Below are 23,924 nucleotides of genomic sequence, written 5' to 3' on the forward strand. Positions count from 1 at the left end.
GTGCAGCTAGGCATAAATAAAATTCGAATGTGGAAATTTTCCATTGCATACTTTTAGTTGCTTCGATATTAGACAGTGAAAGTTGTGTGCAAATTTAAAAGATTACTGCTGATTACTCTCTGGGTATTTATCTGCAATATCTGCAGATGTTTTTATTAAATTATTCCTCATGAGTGTTAAAAAAGGCTAAAGTGAGCAGTTTCGATTACTTGCAAACATATTCGCGAACTAAGAACTAATGCAACTATTTTGACAGATTTTTGTTTGAAAGACTTATGTATGGCTCGATATAAGCTGTGTGGACTATATAGTTTGTATTATAGACGTATTAGCTAGGTATTCATGCCTCTGCGGACATATTTAAGGGTTGGCGTTATAAAATACATTCCAGCTTGCTTTTATATACACCAATTCTATTTTCATGTGGCATTCCAAAACTGCACCATTTACGACATATATATTAGTCTCAATTTTTCTACATTTTTTAGGTGTGTATATTTTATGTAAATCCACGAACATTTGCTTGGTGTGTTGGAAAATTGTTGCACGAAATATTTCTATTTAGTGGGCAGGTATTTGCTCGTCATCCTTCATGCCGCTGCCAACGGGTCCGTGGCGACGCTCCCAGATCAAACGGTGCTTCTGCTTCATGAAAGCGGTCTTGGCATTGGCATAGCCGCCCAAATCGCCATCTGCAAGGATATAGACAAAATGTGAGCAAAGATTAAAAATTCACTCTTTAGCTGTCTCAATTTGATGATTCCTACACTTGATAAACCAATTCTCGGCAGCTTGCTGGTACTGATCCATCAGCGGCTTGCACTTGACCATGTGATCGGGCGCCTCGTACAAGGTGCAATCCTCGAAGCGTTGCCGCAGGATATTCAAAATCTCATTGTCCACCATGCGATCGCGCCGGAATTGCTGATCCGCCTCGAAGCGACAGACGGCATCGTCTGTGTAGCACTCATCGATGGTAGGCACGCGGCGAAAGCGCTGATGATACCAGTTCGATTTCTGTTGGTTCGGCTCCACAATTGTCTCTTCGCATGTAAACAAAAACAAAGCCGACATTAGATTTGAGGTTATGTCATTATGTAATTTCATAAATTGCATATTAAAAACTATTCAGCAGTCAATTGCTTGTATTTGCTATTGCCTGCTTTCTGCACTCACTGCAAATGCAATTTGCATAATAATTTTGTATTTTTATTTACCGCGAAACCAGGTAATTGGTCCATCGATAGCATTTTGCACGGATTGTACAAAGCTGGCCATTGGGCTGCGTGGCTCCGGCATTTTGTTGCGTCTCTTAACTGCAAGTGGCGGAAAACACAATTAGTACAGCTCTTGTATTTTATTTTTCAGTAATTTATGCTTTTTCACGCATTTTTTTCGAGATTTACCCAAATTCCAGTCAGCAGCTAAAAACAAGAAACAGCTGTTCGCTGCGCAGAGAGTTGAGCACTAGTGTGCGAAGAGTGTAACACTATGTGTTTTTCACTGGCTGGCAGCACCAATTTTGCGCGCAGCCAACTTTAAGTGGCTCAATTTTGCGTCCGATAGTCATGTTCGATTTCTGTCGATTTGTAGTTGTCGATGAATCGCAAGTTGCCCTGTTGCTATTTGTATAGACACATGTTGCTGCGATATGACAGCATGTGCAGCATGATGCAACATTCTAGATTGCATAGCAACATTACTCTTAACGAGGGCTAAAATGAAAGTTGTAAGAACCTTTTTTGCAATTTATTAATAAATATTTTATTTTCTGCAAATTAAAGCTAGTTTTACTGATTTTTTTTATATCAACCAACTAATATTTAGTGTCGCTGTCATATATTAAACTTGACCAATATTCAATAATTAATGCAACGATCATTTTAAAGGCTTCTATACAGAGCCAATAATGTGACGGTGTTATTGTTTTTTGGCAAACTCGCTTTGCAAATTCGTCTCTGAGATGGAAGAGAGTGGCCGCCAAATGCTGCAGAGCAAATGGTGGTTGGCTGTGCTTTGCCAGAGAGACCAGACCGTCTGTCTTTTGTATCTGCAAGTTTAAAGAGCGAACCAGTGGGAGAGCAGTGCGAGAGAGTGCGCGCGAAAAAAGATACGTCTGCGGTGCGCTCTTTGCAATTGCCGCTACGCAGCGAATACATTTCAACAGTTTTGTGGCGGTCGTCAGAAAGCTCGCACGTGCGAACGCGTAACGGAAAGTTCGGCATTAGCACAACTATAACGACACAGCAGCAGTAGCAACAACAACAATAAAAGCGTTGAGCGCAGCAGCAACAACAACAAATCAAAGAAACAAAACGAAAACGTAAACGCCGTGTATTTTGAGTGCGCGGCTGCAGAGTGCAGGCTTTATATACATATATTTGCGTGTGCGTGTGCGTGCGCGCGTGTTAGTGTGCGTCAGTGTGATAGTTCGTGTTGTTTTTATGGTGGCAGAGGAGCCAGCCCAAAGAGCAAAAATTCCTAAATAAATATTCCAATAGAAGCATGCAAAAATAAGAAAAATTAATTAAAATACAACAACAGCAAGAAGAAATAAAGAAAAGAAAAAATTAAATAAATTCAAATAGTTTATAAATAGTGCACAAACAAGGCGGCTCGCAATTCACAATTGTCAGGCGGCGGCGTCGGCGTCGCAGTCGAAGTCAACGCACGCCTGTGTGAGTGCCGCTCAGCCAATCTATCTCAGTGTGCGTGTGTGTGTCTGTGTGCGCGCGACAGTGTGTGTGCGGCCGGTGTGCGTCCGTGTCTGCCGGCCTGCGTCTTCGTCTGTGCCAGCGTCTGCTCTGCTCTGCTCTGTATCTCCGTATCCGTGTCGGCAGCGTCGCCATGCGTCGTGCGGTTAAATATTAAGCATACGAAGTGGAAATTAATTTATGGCAAAATTTAATAATAAGTGAGTGCCACAACAACAACAACAACAACAAGAGCAGCTAAAGTCATAGCAGCAGCAACGACAGCAGCAGAAAATATATTAAGACTACAATTTCGAAAATATTGTGCACGTCGCCTGCAGCGACGTCAGCGTCGACGTTGACAGAGCGCAACACGCGCGCCTTCAAAACATACTCACACACACTTAGGCAAATATACATATGCAAATGCATGTAAAAGCTAGCGGCGCATAAAGCGCCAAGCAGCGCAGCGCCGTCGGCAAATGCAGCAGCGTCTAATTTGAAAGAAAGAGAAAGATAGCGAAAATAAAAACCGGAAAAATGCGCGAAATAAAATGAAGTTCAACAAATTGTGCCAAATTGTTAAAATTCTAAACAAATAAAACGAAGAAAAAAAATTATTAAAATTTAATTGTAATATTGAACGAAAATGTAAAAGCTCGCCCAACAGTTTATTGTAGCAGCAGAAGAAACAACATCAATAAAACATAGAGTGAACTATCGAGCGTGTTATCGATAACTGTGCGATGACCGAATACGTAACGCCGATGATCAGCAGCGTGCTGAAAAAGTACCAAACGAGCGCTACGAAAAGTTTGCAGGGCCCCGCCGTGGCGCTAATCAAAAAGGAAATAAGCAGTTCACCGGAACCACATGACCTGCACACGCATGAGCCGGCAAACGCCACAGCTAGTTCCGCAGCTCACAGCGAACGGAACCAACAGATATACGCAGCGCCGCTGCCGCTGCCGCCAGAACTGTCACAGCCCATCCTAACGCAGCCGGACACCGACTGCGGCGAATTGTATGAGACGCGCTTGGAGGGCAAGGCGATTGGCTGCTTCTCGATGGGCGGCGAAATGCGTTTGTGCTTGCCGCAATTTCTGAACAATGTGCTCAGCGATTTCACTTTAGATCAGATCAATGGCATTTTCGAGGATCTGGGCATCTCCTGTTCGCAGTGCACGCCCGAGCAACTGGTCGAGTTCAAGGCCGCCAAGATTTTGCCATCGGATGTGAAGGGCAGCGGCCTGATCACACGCACCGATGCGGAACGCCTCTGCGCCGCTCTCCTGCATCGCTCCGATCGGAACAGCTATGTGCCCGTCGAGAGCCTGGGCAAGGGCGCCCTCAGCTTTCAGGTGTATCACAAGTGCTTTGGCAAGTGCGAGGGCATCTGTACGCCGGATATGTATTCGTATCAAAAACCGACGTGCATTCAGTGTCTGGAATGCAATTGCTGGTTTTCGCCGCAGAAATTCGTGGGTCATGTGCATCGCAAGGTGGAGAATCGCACCTGTCATTGGGGCTTCGACTCGAGGAATTGGCATGATTACCTTCATGTGGCGCTCGATGTCGAGAATCGAGAGAAATATCAACGTATTTTGGATCAGCTCAAGGAGGTGGAACTCAAGGAAATGCACAAGGCGCAATGTGAACTGGATCACAAGAAACGAAAGGTAAGCTCCTAAAATAAAATGAATTCAGAATACAAGCAAATATTTCAATTAGATAATAATACAATAGATAAGTGAGCTTGTTCACAGGTTTCAGCTTCTTATACAAGCAGTTGAATTTCAGAAGAACTTTAATTCTAATCAGTTCGAATTCAACCAAATTTCTAATGTGAATACAAGCTTAATAGCTGCCTAATTGGGAACGTCTTATTGGCAACAAAAAAAAAGATTGCAAATTTTACACAACACGCGCATTTGCTCTAAATACAAATGTATCACGCATTTTCGCATTTCACGCATTTTAATACCGTTAAAGCTTTGACAAGAAAAAATAAATAAGATTAGGCTTGCCGCTGTTCCTCTAATTATGTTTCAGCTTGGGCTCTTAATTCGCTCGCCTCCAATCAGAAATGAAAAGCGCCGTCGCTTGCTTCACACCTTCGGCTACTGCAGCGCCCACTGGCGGCGTTTCAGGCGGCGCCATATTTGGTTGTCATTGCTGCTGTTCTTCTTCTGCTTCTTCTTCTGCTTCTCGTTGTTGTTGTTCTTTTATTCTCATTCACATTTCGCATTCGCATTCAATTCGATCTTCTTTAACGACATTTCGTCGCTTGTGCGCCCGTTAAAAACTCATAAAAATACAAAAGGCGAAGTCAAATGCTGTGTGAGAGTGATAGCAATATCGTATTTGCGGCAGCGTGACAGAGTAGCACACACATATAAATGCGCAGCATTTAAAATTATGCAAATATTATAATATAGTATGAGTGTGTGAATGCGAGTGAGTGTTTTTTTTTTCTTAAATGTATTCTTATATATGTATATATTTAAATGTCAGTGCAATGTGCTATCTCTTTCTCTACCTCACTGCAAAAAAAAAAAAAAAAATTACTGTTGATCCGGCCACGTTCGTTTTTTTTGTTGTGTTTATTTATTTAAACTACTTAATTTTATGCTTAAACAGCGCACTCGATTTTTTTGTTGGATTACAATAAATACCAGAGTTTTTTTAGCTGTTGGTTTGGCCCAAAGCTATTTTTTTGTCTTACTGCTGCTTGCAGCCAGCGCGTCTGCTGTGGCCGTGGCCGAGGCGGTGACGGCAACGACGTCGACGTCGACGCTCTGCAGCGACGACAAGTTGTCTCTGCTGCTGACGTCTGTTTGCTGGCAAACAGCAAAGAACAATGACGAACGTTGATTATTTTTAGTACAGTGGCTCCAACGCCAAATCGGACAAGACTATTTATTTATTTCAATAAGTATTTTCTTTAGCAGTAAGTTAAATTTTTACCGTTTTCACATTTTTTCTCAACTCTATTATGTATTAGCCCCCTAAAACAAAAAAAAAAATTTTTAATTTCAAATGGCAACATTTTTTTTATTTTAAAAAACTAACAACAAGTCCGATTTTGAGCTTCAACGCCAAATCGGACAAAAGAAAACTTTAATAAAAAATAAGAGAAAAACTTAATATTTAATATTTTGTTGCAAAACCTTTGTTTGCGACAACAGCCTGCAAGCGATTGGGAACTGATTTGACCAACTTTTTGCAGATCTCTGGCTCTATGGAGTCCCAAGCTGCAAGTAATCCCATTTTCAATTGGTCCAGATTGTTATACCGGTTTTGGTAAACTTTCCTCGCCAAAATTTCCCACAGATTTTCTATTACGTTTATATCCGGGCTCTGGGCAGGCGTTTGGATCAATTTGGGACAATTATGGATTAGCCAGAGCCTAGCTAGCATTGAAGTGTGCTTGGGGTCGTTGTCTTGATAGAAAGCAAAGTCTTCAAGTATCCCCAATTTCTCCGCACTCTGCTTAACATTTTTTTTCAAAATATCAAGGTAGCCAAATTTATCGAGTATGCCATCGATAAAGTGCAAATGGCCAACTCCCGCACTCGACATACAGCCCCAAACCATGACTGAACCTCCTCCATGCTTAACAGTGCCTATTGTGTTCTTGGGCTCAAACTCAGTATTTGGTTTACGCCACACATACACCTTACCATCGGACCCATGCAAATTAAATTTACTTTCATCAGTAAACAACACCTTTAAATAAGATAATTAGCAAAAAAAGAAAGGTATTTAATATGATATACAACCAACTAACATGATTCCAAAAGTCATCCGTTTTTAGCAAGTACTCTTTCGCGAATTTTACCCTAAACGCTTTGTTCTTAGGGCTAATATAAGGCTTTTTTTGGGCAACTCGGCCATGCAAATCATACCGATGCAAAGTATTGCGCACTGTGTTATCACACACATCCTTTCCAAAGTTTGTTTTTAATGACATCCTTAGTTCCTTTGCGGTTTTAAAGGGATCAACCTTAATTTCCCTTATAATCGACCGCTCCTCCCTTGAGTTTAATCGCTTTCTTTTTCCCTCCTGGCTTTTGTTAATCAATCTTCCATCTTCCCGAAACCTTTTTATGATATCATGGACGGTAGATTTGCTTCTTCCGACCAGCTCTGCTATTTCTCTAACAGTTTTGCCATCAAAATGCAGTTTTAATATTATTTGGCGTGCCTCAACACCAGTTTGCTTCCCACGTGGAGCCATTTCGCAAAAATAATTTGTGTTACTGTACGCCTATGAGCTTGAGAACATAACGAAACGCAATAAGCAAAACAAAAACGAAATCTCCGCCAATAACGTATTTTTTTGCAGTTTTCTTTTGCGATTGCGTGAAGTCAAATCGGAGTTGTTGTTTTTAATAAAAAAATGTGCCATTTGATTAAATTTTTTTTGTTTTAGGGGCTATAATAATGATTGAAAAAATGTGAAACGAAAGTAACTTCTGATCAAATAATGAATAATAATAGTCTTGTCCGTTGGCGTGGACCACTGTATGTGCGGCGACAATTGAGTTGGTCAATGTTAGTTGAATCGATCAAAATAGCGTAGAGCATAGAATTAAGAGCAAGCGAGAGAAGGCGGAAGAGAGGCGAAGGCGCATGGCAGCGTCGGAGGTCCTCTCTCATCTCTCTCCTCTCTCTCTCCCTCTCTCTCTCTCTCTCTCTGTTGCTCTCTTAGTATTTAGCCAATTAACTCCTTAGGAACAGCATATTCTTATGAATTTCAACTCGATAACAAATTGATCGATACTCAATGTTGGTTTGCTCTGATTGTGCTTTTGAGTAGTTGTTTTTTATGTTTTGCTTTATTTATTTTATTTTATTTTTTGGCTTGTCATTGTTGACTGTGCTTTTTTCGATTCGCACCAGCTTCAATGTTAAATATTCAGCAAATATGTATTAATAACGAGCAAAAGGGTTAAGTGAAAGAGCCGGCGGCATAGCGCAGTGCAGGGATAGCAAGGGCAAAAATAAATCGCAAACCGGTTGACGATTGTCTGCTGCTGTTCGCTCTCTTTGCCGGTCTCCCGCTCTGCCTCTGCTGCTGGCGCTGCTCTTGTCTGGGCCGCCGCGCAGTCGCAGCAATGCCAATAGCCAACGGCCTTTCGTTGCGCAAAAAAGGAATACGCAAACATTTTATTTGTATGTATGCAACAATAACAAGCAGAAGCAAAGGCAGAAGCAGCGGCGGCAGACAGCGCTGGGTGTAGTTACCGCAGAGCGCCCCCAAACGGGCGCAGCATGCAAACAAAGTTGCTTTCAAATGCCAATGAACGTGATAGACGACGATGACAGCAGCAGCAGCAGCAGCAACAACAACTACAAAGACAATAACGACGCCTCTGACGTTGTCACGAGGCGCAGACATTGACTGAGCAGTCGGCAGACCTTTTTATACATGTGTATGTATGTATGTAATTGTGTTTTGTTTTTCTTTTTCGCCCTTCGCAGAGTTGCGGCTGAGCTTTTGATTTTTTTGTTTTTTTTTTTGGTTTTTGGTTTGTATTGGCGCCTATGTGTGACTAATCAAGTTGGCAGCCCTCGCAGTCGCAGTCGCAGTCGCAGTTGCGTCGCCTGTTGACTTTCGCTGCCTGCCTCTATCTCTCTCACTGTATTTCTTTCGCTCAGCTGCTGCCTACTGCTGCTGCTGCTGCTGCTGCCGCTGCTTACATAACCGCCAAAGTGTTTTTGCACTCAAGAATCTTGAAATGCGCAAAAAAAGATATTTTTGGGAGCAAATTTCATGTTTTTAAATTCAGTTCCAACTGGTTTTGCTGTTGTTGATGCTTGTCATAAAAATATTCAAAATTTACATACAATTTAATCTTGAAATATATGTATATATGTAAATGTGTGAGTTCTCGTGCTGTTTATTTTGTATAAAAATTTAGTTTTAGTTAATGTTTTGCTTGCTTTTTGTTTGTTTGTCGCTCTTTCAGCGTGTTTTTCTGGTCGTATGCATGGCACGTTCGTTGTTCTTGTTGTTCTTGTTGTTGTAATCCATATATTGGACATACATACATTTATCTTATCTCGCTCACACCCAGCCTGATAACTCAGCGAAAAGTTTAGCTGACCACGTTTCAAGTTGCCAAAAAAAAAAAAAAACAAAGTTAATAAAATTAATATTAAGACAAAGGGCGAATAAATACGAAAAAAAAAAAAACAACTGTATGTAGTCAGGGCTAAGCGCAGTTGATAAGATCGACCAATCGCTCACAGCGCAAAGCACTCCTTGTGACCAGCAAGCTGACACGTGTTCCCTCTCTCTCTCACTCTTATCCTCTCACTTCTCCTCCCCCTCTCTCTATCTGCCTCTTTCTTCGCTTTGATTCGTCTTGTGCTTAGCTAATTGGCATATCATGCTGAATTTGTTTGCAATTAAATTCGCCTTGGATTTCCCCAAAAAATATTTCAAATATTTTAATGTCGCAGTTTTGAAATAGTTCATGTGCACAGATCATGTTAATTATTAGCTTGCCAGTTTTCAGCTTGAACCAGTTATTAAGCAGGTGTTTTCAATAAGCCTTATCTGCCACCCACAAAATCCGAGTCTTTGGACTTTATATATGTATATATAAATGTGCTTATACTGTATGCATATGATTATTAACCCGAGGGATTTGCTTCGCTGAGCTTGTTGTTGGCCGAGCTGACAGTTGGCGATGTGATAAGCGCGATAAGCTCGAGAGATTGAGGTTTTGTTCTTGTGTTTTTTTCTCTCTCTCTGTTTTTGCTAGGCTTCGCTCTCACCCTCACTGGTTGATCTAGTAAAAACCCGCTGGCTAGTCTCGAGACCTCTTTGCATCATCATCATCATCATCATCATCATGATCATCATCCGCATGTCATGTGATGTTCGCTAGCATTGCTTGTTTTTGATACCCTGTGCCAATTCAAACAGAGACAGGCATAATGGGTATATTGTAGTTGTGCATTATTATGTGACGATCATTTGGAATTGCTGTGTGAGTTTGATGATATATGTGATTGTATAGACATTCTATCGGTAATCGTAATATTTAAAAATTAATATTAAGATGCAATATTAAATATTCATGAAAAATCGATGTTTATATTTATCGATAAAAAATTATATTCATTTATATAAATATTTAATGAATATATCAACTGTGCTCGGACCTTAATGATTTGTTAAGAACATTTGATAGATCGTTCGAACATTTTTCAAATCGATAAATATCGACTTTCAAGACCGTGCTAATTTCCAGTATTTGCCTATGCGAATCACTACAGGCCATCTCATAGTCGTTTATTCTTTGCTCAAGCAATCTCTCTGCTGCTTTTCTGTTATGGTTTATAAGACTAAAAACTCAGACAGGCAGACAGATCGCGGAGCAAAGGCAAAGTCTGTGGAGGTGCGGCCGGTTCTAGGCATGAGCTTGTGCTTGGGCTTGGGCTTGGGCTCAAGTACAACTATGAGTACTGAATGCTTGTTGCTAGCTGCTTGTTATTGTTGTTGTGACTGTTGCTGGGACAGGTGTGGGCCTGGTTGGTGCCTCGAGTCTGCCGGACAACGTTTAATGCGTCGTTTATCGTTGATCTTAAATCTAAATAGTTTTCCAGTTGCTCTTGTTGTTGTTATGGTTGTTTTTGTTGCACTATCATTGGCGGCCTCCAGGCAGACTAGACCCAGAACCAGACGCAAAAAAAAAAATACCGTCTTAAAGCGTCTGCTCACATCGCTCCTCTCTCTCTCTCTCTCTCTCTCTCTCTCTCTCTCTCCACTTAGCAAATATTTGAGAAGAAAAAAATTCATTCTCATGTTGATTTTAATTAAGTCCAATGATTAAATTTGAACGTTCGAACGTTTTTATTTATTTTTTTTTTCGATTTATTTTTGTTGTTGCTAATGATATGTCATGTGTTGTTGTTGTTGTTGTTGCGTATCGGTTTTCAATTGATTTGAGAAATTCGTGTTTATTTTTTTTTCGCATTCACACAAATTAGTGAAAATATTTAAATAACCGAAACGTGTTTCCAAATATTTTTGCCTACACACATAGATACAGATGCGAGGTATATACATATATATATATATAAAGAAATATATATATATATATATATATATATATATATATATATATATATATATATATATATATATATATTGTTATATATATCTTCTTCTTTTATGGAGGTGCAAAACTGTTATGTAAATATTTTGTCAACGATTCGTTTGTTGTTGCACCTATTATTGGCATCGTTAGAGCGGTAGCGGTCGGAGATCGTTGTTGGTGTTGCCTCTTTTAAATTACAGCAGAAATTTGTATTGAAAATATTTCTTGTTGATACGAAGAGTTGTTGTTTTTTTTTTGCTAATGGTATGGTTTAAATATGAAAAACTCGTAGTTAGGTTTCGGAATGGATCTAGAGATTGCTTCGGTACTACTTGATTGTCGTTAGAGTTGAAGCTATATATTTCATTACATATTTATACATCCATAAGAAAAATTACAAACTGCATTCATTGTTTTTGGTGTTCATCTTATATAAACAGAGCTGTACGTACTTGATTAATTAGTCATGATAATAGAATTCAGTGTTGTTGCTAGAGTTTTATCTACATTTACAGCCCAAAGTGATAAAGATTGAGTAGCCGACTAGTTGTACAAGCAAATGAAATGCAATTACTCAAGTTGCGCAAAGTTGTCGCACTTCTTCAATATGTTATTGCTTCCCAAAAACTAGGCTCATTAAGCTATATTCACTATTCAAGCTTTTGGCCAATAGGTACAGTTTCCAGTCGCTTACATAAAAATCATACAAAATATCAAGTAGCCGACGCGTAGTTTACAACCAGAACTCAGAGTGCTAAAACGTAGTTTTCTGTTTTTACATAACCTAACTAAAGCTCTTTTAGTGTTGTTGATTTCCCAATAGCAATTATCGCTTCGATTGGCATTGGTGTTAGCCAATATCAAGTAGTCGACGCGTAGTACAAAACAAAACATTATCTATAAAATATGAAAAGCGGAATTCAGAAATTGAATTTATTTGTCTTGTGCTTGAAAGGGCATTGCGTATTCGTCTTGCTGGACTTTGGGATTTTTTCTTTTTACATTTAATATTATTCACATCTATTTATTTTCACTTATATTGCTAATAGGCAATGACCTCGATTTGGCTATTTGTTTTTATTATTGTTGCTCTTGCTGTTGTTGTTGTTGTTATTATATTAGTTGCGACTTAAAATGTGTTACAAATGTAGCAACTTAAATTGTATATAGACTACGCACAGATTGTGTGTGCCTGTGTTTGAGAGACAGAGAGAAAGAGAGAGAGAGAGAGGGAGAGAGATCGAGTATGTGAGGGGTTTTCTAATTCGTAATTGAATTGAAGCTGCGCAGCTGATAACATTTTATAAATATGTGTATATATATATATATATAACCATTTAATATAATACATTTACATATACAAATGTATATATTTATATTTTCATATGTTTCTAATGCATTATATAGAGTTTCATAATATATTATCATAATGCTAAAGACTTTAGTTTGCATTTGCCTTGCCCTATGATTTCTTATCTGCTCAATTGCTATACTTAAAAAAGCAAATAACTAAAAAAAAAAAAATTCATAAGACTACTTTGATTTAGTATTTTATAGTAATCTAATTTTTTTAGAATTTTTGTCAAACTCAATATTGTATCTTACGATTTTCTGGTGGGCTTGTATTTTGAGTATTTACATTTTACGATTCGAGATTAGCATGTTATATATTAGTGGATATATATATTCAGAATTTTCAAGCACTTTTAATATTATTAATATTACATTTTCTGAAATATGTAAAACAAACTCTCAGAATGCTAGCAAATGATTTGAAATCTTAGTCGACTACAATAGATAAACATAATTTACACGAATTTCGTGTTTAGACTAAAATAGTTCTCAGCTCTACCGACTTTCAGCAATATATATTGTCACTTGTTCGCGCTGAAATTCTTTTCATATATTTGCCTGATAGCTGATAGCGGGCTTATCAGGCGCGCCAATGGTTATCGCTGGCAGTTGCCTATAATACACATATGAATATAAACTGAATATGTATCCCCCCATTTCGTATTGCCCATTTCGTATCTGAAGAGCCACGTCTAAGCGTCGTCTTCCGCGCCAGACGTGACAGAATTTGCATATGAAATGCAAATCGCACATCTTTGCAGCAATGCTGATAGCGTAATGAAATGAGGCTGATGTTGATGACGATGATGATGATGATGACGATGGTGATGTTGATGATGATGATGATCATATAGAGTCGCCGAGCGAGTTGTTTACAAGCGATTTCCTAGTGTCATTTCCCATGTTCGCGCTCGGCCCAAACGTTTCCGTCAGACGTGCCACACGGTCCCCGTTGCACCGCGCCACCCCACAGCCCCCCCGCCCCTTTTTGGTGGCAACAATCTGACAGCTTACACCTGGCATACAGGTGACGGCCTGTTGCGACTTGCTTCACTGGTTCTGTTACCATTTCTAGTTCTCTAGTTTTCTGGTTCAGGTTCTTGTGCGCCGTTTTCTTCTATTTTTTGGATCACACAGTTGATTTCCTTCCTATTTGCTTAACGGCTCTTGGGCCTGTCGTCTAGGCGGAAATTCGCAACGAGTGTGTCTGTGCCAGACACCACCTCACCCCCCTTTTGCTCACCTTGCCTTGCCTTGCCCTAGCTCACCTGACCTCTCTTTCAGTTGCACAATTTTTGAGCTCTGCTTTGCAATCAGCGCTAATTGTCAGCCAATTGTAGTTCAATTGAGCTAAGCATGGCAAACGCTTTAATAATGTAATTGTAGGAGCACCCAATTGTTGTTAATTGAGCATCAAATTACTGGTATATACCTATCTATATCGATATAAAAATTTTTAAGATTTCGCCGAAATGTGTTTTGCCAAAAAATTTCAGTCCGAATTTTTTGCTATAGAAATTTCCTTTGTAAAAGTGATAAGAAGCATACCAACAACAACAACAAGAGCAAAAATGAAGTACAACTGCAACAAAAGCAAAATGAAATACAACAAGACAAAAGTCGTTTTAAACAACCTTTTTATCTCAAGTAATTTTGTTCCTGTGTTTTCTTCTCTTTTCCTCCCCTTCTCTGGTGTTTTGCAGAACGCAGCACCTCTTTCATAATTGTGCTACATGAACGACCTTGAGCACAAGAAATCTCTAGTAATTTCCTTAGAATTGCTATTTATAATATTTGTCATTACTTTAGAGTTTATCTGGGGCTTTCGCTTGGGATTCCGAGTTGCCACATATTATTTTGTTTCAAAGAGGAGTTAGAGCTCTGGTAAAATTGATAAGAACAGAAAGATACAGAAAGCTGAGAAAGGGTTAAGAGATGAAAATAAACATATGAAAGGAACGAAGAAATGAGAGTAAGAAATGTCAAGAAGAATAAGAGAGTGAAAGCGAAGAGGTGATTAAATTAATGGAAAAGATTTGTGAGCAATTGAGATGAAAGAAAAATCAAGAGCGAGCAAGAAGAGGCGAGGAGGTGTGAGGGAACGAGAAGAGAGATGAGAATCGGAAAATATAAAGCTAATGTAAATGAAAAGAGACCAAAAAAATATCAAACGGATTGGGGAGGAAACTAAAGGAGAAACTTGTGACATTGATGAAAATCTATGAATAGAGGAGTTAAGAGCAAAGACGAGAGAAGAGGAAATAAAGGATTAAATAGGAAAAAAATAGGAAAACGAGACAAGAGCAAATAAGATAAAAGCATATTAAGATCAATGAAGAGAGAGGAATCAGCATGCTTAGGTTTATTAACACTTGGGACAATTTATCAATGCAACGGAATTCTAATAAAATAACCTTTATTTGATTTATTAGAATGAAAAAAAAGTACAGTTAATTAAATTTGCAATCGCTTGCGGTCAAGCTGGTTGTCAAAATGTGTGCAACATTTGACTGGCAGTGTTGGAAAGTGTTACCATGTGCCGGTGTTTCGAATTGACATAACCTTGTCAATAGTCAAAACGAGTGGCATGTGGTCTCGGTCTCTCTCTCTCTCTCTGTCACTCTCTCACTCTCTCAGTCTCGCCGCCTCTCTCTCTGTCTCTGTCTCTGTCTGGGTCTCGATTTGCATGGCGAAACTTTTAGCTGTTGTGCACTTGTCAAGCTGTAATTGATTGACAGCTGGGCGTAATTCGAGACTTGACAAACGCTTTTATCGAGGGTTCATTTTGATAATGATGACGATGTGGATTTGTAGAAGGAGGAGGAGGCGGAGTGACTGGGGGAGGTAGGGAGCTGTCTAGCCCACGCCTACACTTTTCAGCTGCCCGTCTGAGTGGATAAATCTTCAGCCAGTTTATCTCGATTTGGTGTTGCTGTTGCTGCTGTTGGTGTTTGCGTGTTGTTGCTTTTTGGTTTGGTGTTTTAAATTTCAACGGCTACTCGTGTTGAGCATCGAGAGCCAAAAAGCCGTCAAGCGAAATTCTAGACGTTTTGCACGTCAAATGTGGCAGTTGTTGCTATTGTTATTGCTGGCGTTGCTCTTGCCGTTGCTGTTGTTGTTGCTGTTGCTGTTGCTGTTGCAGCTGCCTGTGTTCACTGCGCATGAGTGAACATTGTTGAGCCGGGAGAGTCTAGCTATGCGAGAGCATTTGAAACACCAGCAGCAGCGGCAGCAACAACAACATCTGGAAACCCAAACAACAACGTCGCCAACGACGTCAATTGTAAATTTCGCGCGACATGGCGGCAAATGCAACAGCAGCAGCAGCGGTGGCGGCAGACCCTCCCACCTACCCTATCTGCTCCGCCCTGCCTCTCTCAATTCCTCCCACCAGCCGGCATTTGCTTGTTGTAAATGATATTGTAGTCCCACGAACACACACATACACACATACACACACACATAGTCTATCAGCTTGTTGTTGGTGACGCCGTTGCATGCCACAGCATGTAATTCAACACCCGCCCCACCTGCCCCTACCCAAATTGAGCCCGTAACCTCTATGACGTTATACATACGCGAAGCAATATTGGCATTGCTTAGTTAGATGATCTATTAGAATTCAAATCCATTAGGTGGGTGTATTCACATTCTGATACAAAATAAGATTCCTCTTATCTATTTGTACAGTCATTTATTCATATTCATATTAATTTTAATGTATGTATTCATGTTCAGATTCATATTTGTATTCATTTTCATATTTAAATTCAGATGATTCATATTCATTTTTATACTCATAATCATACTCATACTTATATTTATACTACTGATATTCATACATATACTCATACTTATACTAACTACTTATTCAAACTAATCCTTATACTCATGATCTAATTTTGATTAGAATCATAAGCACAATTATATTCATATTTATATTCATATTCATAGTCATTTTCATATTTATATTCATATTCATATTTGTATTCATATTCATATTCATATTCATATTCATATTCATATTCATATTCATATTCATATTCATATTCATATTCATATTCATATTCATATTCATATCATATTCATATTCATATTCATATTCATATTCATATTCATATTCATATTCATATTCATATTCATATTCATATTCATATTCATATTCATATTCATATTCATATTCATATTCATATTCATATTCATATTCATATTCATATTCATATTCATATTCATATTCATTCATATTCATATTCATACCTATGCTTATATTTACATTCATATAAATTTTTCTCATATTCATATACAATATTATCACTAATATTCATACCTACATTCACATTATCTGCAATTTCCATATTCTCATTCGCGTTTAATAACAAAATCTCTCGTACAACATTAACATAAACATCTAGCTGCATGTTGAAGCGCATGTTAAACGTACTATTAGCGCAGTCTGCCTGCTTCTGCAAGCCTTCCATTGCATTCCTTATAGGGTATCGGTTTTACATCAGTCCCTTGTATCGCTCCCCTCTCGCCGAGCTATAAAACACATTGTTGCAAGACCCGAAAACCCTCCCACTCAGACGCCGTTTGCTTGGGTCTCTTTTTTCGTAATTGGCGCACGCAAATTGCGCACATAACCTCAAATTGTGTAAAGACCTAGCTCCAACTACCCTGCCTCGCTCTCGGATGGCCCCTCTTGAATGTCTCGTAGTCTTGGAGTCGGGAGTGGAGCACGCGACTCGCAGCTCAGCTAATGAAATATTAGAAGCTGACAAGGCGTTGAAGACGACACTGAGCTGGTAGATAGGGCAACGGCGGGGGGCAGGGTGGGGTGGCGTTGGGACTTGTTGAGGAGGGCCTTCCGAGGCAGAAAGAGAGTGAGATAGAGGAAGAGAGTGGGAGGGTGGTTCAGGCGCTTGTCTACTTGGATTCGTGTAATTATAACTTAACGTGCTTTTAACATTTTTTCGCAGCTGTTGTTTTAATGAAATGTTTGCCTTGCCTCTCAGCTGTCAGAGACAAGACTCGCTCTCCTCTCGCTCTCTCTCTCTCTCTCTCTGGCTTACACTCTCTTTCTGTCTTTTCTTTGGAGCTCTATTGTTTACGGAAATATTTGACGCAGCGCAGCAAATGCGAGCGACCTCTTTATTGCCAGCCAACACCGCCCGTTGCCCTACTCGCTCTCTCTCTCTCTCTCACTCTCTCAATGCACTTGCCGCTGTCTTTGTGCAATCTATTGACTTTTTACACGTGACAGGCAACACTCAAGCTGTCGTTGTTGTTGATGTGTTGGCCATGTGTCTGGGCCGGCTTTTGCATTTGTCGTTGCCTTCTAATTGCCTAACTAGAGAGCCCTTAGAGCTTATGTCACCGTCTGGCGTTTCAAGCAACAGCAACTGTTGCTGGTTGCCAGCATTATCATCATCATCATCATCATCATCATTATCATTATCGTTCGTCGCATTGCATTAATCAAATTGCAGTTTTGAACTTGATTTGCAAAAAACTCTAGTCGCTCACTCAACAGACGGCTATTCAAATTTTCTGTCTGTTTGGTGTTTGCTTCTTTTATTTTTGTTTATCGGCCGCACAAAACCGGTTAGGAATTGCCATTTGCAGCGCTGCAACAACTGTTGCCTGCCAAATGTTGGCCAAACACAGCAATTTTGTGGGCCAGCAACATTTGGAAGACATTCAGTTGAAACTGAGCTAATAATCATTGCTCAGGTTATATCTATGTTAGATTTGATAGAGCTGAAGAAGCTGAAACTGGGGCTTAAATATGTTTTATATGTAGGAAGAAGGAGATAGCCTTAAGAAGATCAAAAAGCGATAGAAAATTCAAAACATATTCGGGGAATCAACTCGATAACAGAGCGACAGCAGCGATAGAACATAAGAGCACGATAACAAGAATTGATAACAAATCGATAAAAGTCGAAAAAATATCTACACAGTTATTAACATGAAAAAAAAAGAATGAAGAAGAAGAGCCTTAATCCTCAAGCAAATAAGATAGTTTAAGGAAGATACCATAACGATTGAAAATCGACAGAATGTGATATCACTTAGGCAATCATATTGAAGCAATATCACTGATGTCCCCTTTTCTTCGGCTTTACTTCATCCATTAGCCAAAGGATCTGAAATCTAAGCACAGAATATTCCATCGCCAGTTATTGAAAATCTCGGACATATATAGTAAAAAACTTAAGTGTTGCCAGCTTAATTTTTTCAGCTGAAAAACATGTTGCATGCAACATTTTGGAGTTGTTAAACTTTCGCTCTGCGAGCTAAATCCAATTGCCATTGCAATTGCAACCGATGTGGCAGCAGCAACTTGTTGCCAATTGCCATTGCAGCTGGCACGCCCATGCCGCCGCCGACATCGTCGTCGTTGCCGTCGCCGTCGCCGTTGCCGTTGCGCCTCAATTATGCCAATTGCTGCGCCATGACCTTAAAAAAGCAGGCAACATGGAAATGTCTGCGCCGCCAAGCAGCTTGCCCCACTTGCCACCGTGCGCTGTCGCAGCTGGCAAATGCGAGTTATGCAATTTGTTTCTCTTTTTGTTGTGTATGATACACGCTCGTGGTGGTGGAAAGGCGGGTATATTGGTTTGCTAGAAATGCTGTGGATGTAATAAGGCTACATTCCATTGGGGGCGTGGCAGGTTGGGTCTGATTATATCGCTGATAATAGAAACGATATTCAAGCAAGATATATGGAATCCTCGCTAATACCAACTACAGATCTACAATTGGGCAAGAGACTAAAGACTAATGAAGATCTATAAGTTCCTCTTTATGAAAACGCAAATATTCTTCAATATTTCCTTTTTTCTTTTTTGAACGAGTATCAAGCAGTCGTTGACGCTCGACTGCCGCAATCTAAGTTTTTCGTTTTTTCGGCTCGACAATTTTTTCACTAAATATTTTAAGTGGTTTTGGCCAACGAGCTAAGGTTGCAGCCAAAACGCATTTGACCCACTAAGCAGCAGCAGCAGCGGCAACAGTTTTCCATTTTCCGCTCGCGCGCATTTTCCAAACTTAATTATTGGCGCACACATTGTTGTCATTTCATTGAGCAGCTTGCTATGACTCATAGCGACAACCTTGTCGAAAATCTCTTGCCGGGTTGTTTGCCACAATGGCCAACAGCCAACGGCCAATAGCCAAAAGCCAGCAGCAGCAGCAACAACAACAACAAGCCGGAGCAGCAGCCGTCGAAAACTCATGCAAAATTCTCAAAAAATTCGTTTGAAAAATGAAATTTTTTTATTTTGTGGCGCAAAAAAGGAAAACCAAAATTGCACTGAAAAAAAAACTCAGACACAAAAAAGTATTTGATATATACATATGTATATATCTTATAGAGGGACAGAGAGAGAGAGAGAGAGAGAGAGAGAGAGAGAAAGAGAGAGAGAGAGACAGATGTGGGCGTGGCCAACAACGTCGACAACAAGCGACAAACAATTTTTGACTGCCAGCAAATTATTTTCCTTTTCATTTCATTTTTTCCCCTGAAATATGCCGAAAGTGCAAACAGGCAAAATTTTTGTAATTTATGGGAATTTCGTCTGGTCTAGTTCGCAAATGGGGCATATGAGCTAAGGTATCACAAAAGGACAGAGAAATTTTGAAACAAATTGAACAACAACTGAAATACATTTTATTAGTAATAAAAGATGTTTATGAGCATTTATTTTGAAGACAAAAATCAAATTAAAAAAAAAATTAAATAAAAATAAATTGTGTGAAATTCAGAATGTTTTAAATATATTGAAAAAATTAGCAAACCTAGTTTCGAGATTAAGTTACGTATACGTAATATCTTAATTAAAAATTCAATTTAAAAGGAAAATATAACATGGCCTCGTGATCCGTGATCAATTTCATTATTATTATGAATAATAATTTGTTAATGTAAATAGAGCATCTTAGAGTCAATAGCATTTCTAATTCTATTCACTTAAAATATGCATAAATTGTATAGCATATATATGTATTGGTATAGTACAGGGTTTTGCACAAATATAAAGATTTTCAATAATGTTGTTGTTTTTCCTTTTTTCGCTTTTGGTTTTTCATTTTTCGGTTTTCTTGCCTTGTCAGCAACAATTAGCTGTCGCCTTTGGCTTTGCTTAAAAATAGTCGGCAAATAAATCAAATTTATGTGCGAAAAACAAGATGAAAAACTTAAAACAAGCGGCGCAGCTGCTCAATAGACATATATAATAATTATAACATGTAGAGATAGAGATAGAGATAGAAAGCCCCTCGCATTGCCATATATGCATGCTTATATTTCTTATATTACGTATACGCAACATTGTCTGCTTTAATTACAAATCTGCTTCAGCTTTTGTGCTGCATTTGTACTTGATCTCTTTTATCCTTATCGCGTTGCATTAATCGTTCGCAAAAAAGGCAATTAAAACGAGACAAACCCCCAACGACGCACCGCCCACCCCTGTCACATTTGCAACCCTTTGGGTACACTTGATGCTTGTTCTTATTTTATCTTGTGCTGCAGATGGTTTTAATTTTTAATTGCAACGCATTGCAAATATTGACGAAAGTGCGTGACACCCTCGACCTAAGACAAAACCAGGGAGGGCGAGCCTTGCACAGCCATACGTGCACAGCCTGGTTTAACCCCCTAGGCAAACATTTTTTCTCTTCTCGCAGGACCACAAAAAGCCAACCCCAAAAGCGAAAGACAAAAGCAAATTGCGTTGCTTCTGTGCTGCCGTTCGGCTAAAAATGCGTAGAGCCATAGACAAAGCAACACCTTGGAATTGAGGGGTTGCTTTCATCTACAAATATAAATATTTATCTATATATATATATTCATATATATGCAGAAAGGTGTGGACATATGTGACATGAATATACATATATAGATATAGTTATATATTACATCTCACATAGTTGTACAGTTGTGCGTTTGGAGGGTCACACTATGAGTAATATTAGAAGAGCTATAGATAGAGCTACCGGCTTATGATAAAATAAGAACGTAATGTAATAATCAGGTAATATCAATAATAATGATTTTTATAAATGATTATCAAATTACACAATTATTGTTAAAGTGAAACCGAGCCTTAAGTATCTAAATCGTAAGATAGCAGATTCGTCCTTATTATTCTTTGTTCCGTCTCTATATCTCTCTTTCTAACACTCTTTCACAATTTCTGATTTGGTTGATGGTATCTCTCGTTCTTTATCTCCTTATCTCTCTCTCTCTCTCTCATTTCCCTTGTCACACTCTAACATATTCTTAATATTATTCTTATATATCATTCATATCTCACAATCTTAGAAACTGTTCTAACGCACCTCGTTATACAATTTTTTCATTTCTATCCTTTTCTTATAGCCTTTGCTTAGCTCAGGGCAGTTGCTTTGTTATATGTACATATATATAGAGATATATTTATTATTCTTTTTGCTTCTTAGGGGAAGAGCCTCTTTCAGGTAGCTTAGCGCAGTGCGTAACGCAACTTGTCTGCCCTCTCACTCTCACGCGGGCTTCTCTCTGGCTGGCCTGAGGTGACCCTCTGCTGCTTAGCTTAAAGTTCATCAACTCTTGCTCGACCCTCTCTAGTTTACATTTTATTAGATTTTTGCACTCGTTTTAGTATTTTATCCTTCTATGAGATCTGCACACACAAGCGGATGTAAAGGACGATCTCCCTTTCCACACACATACACACTATCTCGTTCTTTCTCTCTCTCTCTCTCTCTCTATGGCTCCCTCTCTATCTCTCTTGCTTTGCGTGTTAAGTTGCTTCATTGCCAGTTGTTAGCTCAATGTTCAATAAATGCGACTTGGTGAATGTCTAGAAAATCCTTGAAAGGTTAAAGACTTTTTCAGCTCCCTCTCTCAGTCTCCCTCTATCTCTTTCCCTCTCTCTGTCTTGCTCACTGTAGATGATGACGTCGTCGTTCTCATTGTCGCTGAACTCGTTTGCCAAACCTGCGTTGCGGTCGCTGCCCCTGGCCTCGCCTTCGCCTTCCCCCCTGCCAGCCTCTCTGGCGACTCCTTCGGCTGTCGCATTGTTGTTTTCTTGCTTCCTAGTGCCACTCTCAAGTTCCTTTCAATGACAATGCGTTTCGCCTCTACCCGCACAGCAGCAGCAAAGAGCAGAGGGGTTCAACATGTCGTCATCGTCCTCAGTGCGTTGTACTCAACTAGCTTCAGCTCCAACTCCAGCGCCAACTAAAGCTACAGCTTCAACTGTTTTTCCAACTCCAGTTACAGCTTGTGCCGTCCTTTTCATTAGGGACGCTCAAATCCTTTTCCTAAATGCGGCAGTTGGGGGTGTTTTAAGTGAGGTTATGCTGGGGACGCACATTCCACTACGATTTCTGCATTTGTGCAATTTCTTGTGGCAAACTCATCCATGCAAGCAGTAAATGCATTCGAGTCGGGCACGTGACTAAAGTCACGCTTCAGTTTCCACAAATTTGAAGCTTTTCAATTCTTTTTGCTTTTTTTTGTTCCCAGACAATTAATTTATCGGAAATCGCAGTCACAATTAAGCTTTAAGCTGCGACATTATTTATGCGGAGATTGACTTAAGAGATGCAATCTGCATTGATTCAAGTTCATTTAAATAAAGATTTGTATACCACATAATTTAGTTCGAGCGGAAAGAAAGAAATTTTCGAATAAACTGGAAAATCGCAAGAGGTTTTTAAATTTGTTTTTATGCTAAAATAAAATTAATTTGTTCGGGATGTTGCTTATGTGATTTTCTTATCTCTTAAGTCAATTTTCCTAATTAAATTTATGGCGTGAAATATTTTAATTGTGAATCATGTCTTTTATTTCGTAGACCTATTTAAAGTGGGATTATTTAGTGATTCATTGGACATATCTTGAATTTCTTTTGTATAATCGATTGGTAGTAGGAGAGAGAGTGAAAGTGAATAAGCAAGAAGTTAAGGCGAATAGTTAAATTGATGCCCAATGGATGGGTCAATAAAGAAATAATATATTGAAAATCAGGTTAAATATTACATTGAGAGATATATATGGGGATATACAGGCATCTAGATAAAAAGAGATAAAAGATAAATAGATATAATATAATATTCAAGTTGACAGGAATATGGTATTAGTTAGACATAAGTCTAGCAAGCAGATGAATGTATATTCAGATAGAAGAACAGATGGATGGAAAATTAAGATAAAATTCAGATTTATCACGATTTATATAAACTTTTTGTTAAATATATTTAAATTTATTAAAGTGTTTTGTGTTAGATATATAATAAGTTGTTTAGAGATAGCAACACATAAATTCTTCTCAACTAATAGATACTCATAAAATTTCCTATTGTGAATTGTGCCAAGAATTCTATTGAATATTCATAAAAATTAAGAAATGTTTTTCCTTTGTTGTTGTGCAGACGTCGCGCCTAAAGTACGAATGCTGCGTAAATGCTTTTCGACTACTAGACATTGTTGTTTATTTGTTGTGCGTGCGTATGTGTATATGTGTGTGTGTGTATCTGTTAGATACTTGGACCAGCTGTGAATTAGTGCCGCGCATCATTCGACGACGACGACGACGACGACGACGACGACGGCGACGTCGTTGCCTGCGAATTAATGCCGCCAACATAAATTATAAATTAAGACAATTTTAATTAAAACATTTCGTTGGGTTTTTCATATTTGCCCACCCCAGTCAAAATACAGACAGATTGAGAGAGAGAGAGAGAGTGCGAGAGGAAAAGAGGAAGA

General features: G+C 39.0%; 2 protein-coding genes across 2 annotated transcripts in view; one reads left to right on the forward strand and one right to left on the reverse strand.

The window, feature by feature from the left end:
- Nucleotides 1-392: 392 nt before the first annotated feature.
- Nucleotides 393-1,565, reverse strand: ND-PDSW (NADH dehydrogenase (ubiquinone) PDSW subunit). The gene is made up of 4 exons (XM_018001508.2): nt 1,407-1,565; nt 1,218-1,316; nt 768-1,043; nt 393-692 (listed from the first exon to the last, which is right to left on the reverse strand). Exons 2-4 carry the CDS (start codon nt 1,297-1,299, stop codon nt 562-564), a joined length of 489 nt encoding a protein of 162 aa, XP_017856997.1. The 5' UTR covers nt 1,300-1,316; nt 1,407-1,565; the 3' UTR covers nt 393-561.
- Nucleotides 1,566-2,143: 578 nt separating this feature from the next.
- The window catches only part of Snoo (Sno oncogene), a 120,074-nt gene continuing 98,293 nt past the window's right edge, over nt 2,144-23,924 (forward strand). Inside the window, exon 1 of the mRNA XM_018001478.2 lies at nt 2,144-4,372. Coding sequence (XP_017856967.2) covers nt 3,440-4,372 — 933 coding nt within the window. The 5' untranslated portion in view covers nt 2,144-3,439. The remainder of the gene's footprint in view (nt 4,373-23,924) is intronic.

The sequence above is a fragment of the Drosophila arizonae genome, chromosome 3, assembly GCF_054131065.1.
Source record: "Drosophila arizonae isolate 15081-1271.41 chromosome 3, UAZ_ARI_1.0, whole genome shotgun sequence".
In the NCBI taxonomy this organism is placed as follows: domain Eukaryota; kingdom Metazoa; phylum Arthropoda; class Insecta; order Diptera; family Drosophilidae; genus Drosophila; species Drosophila arizonae.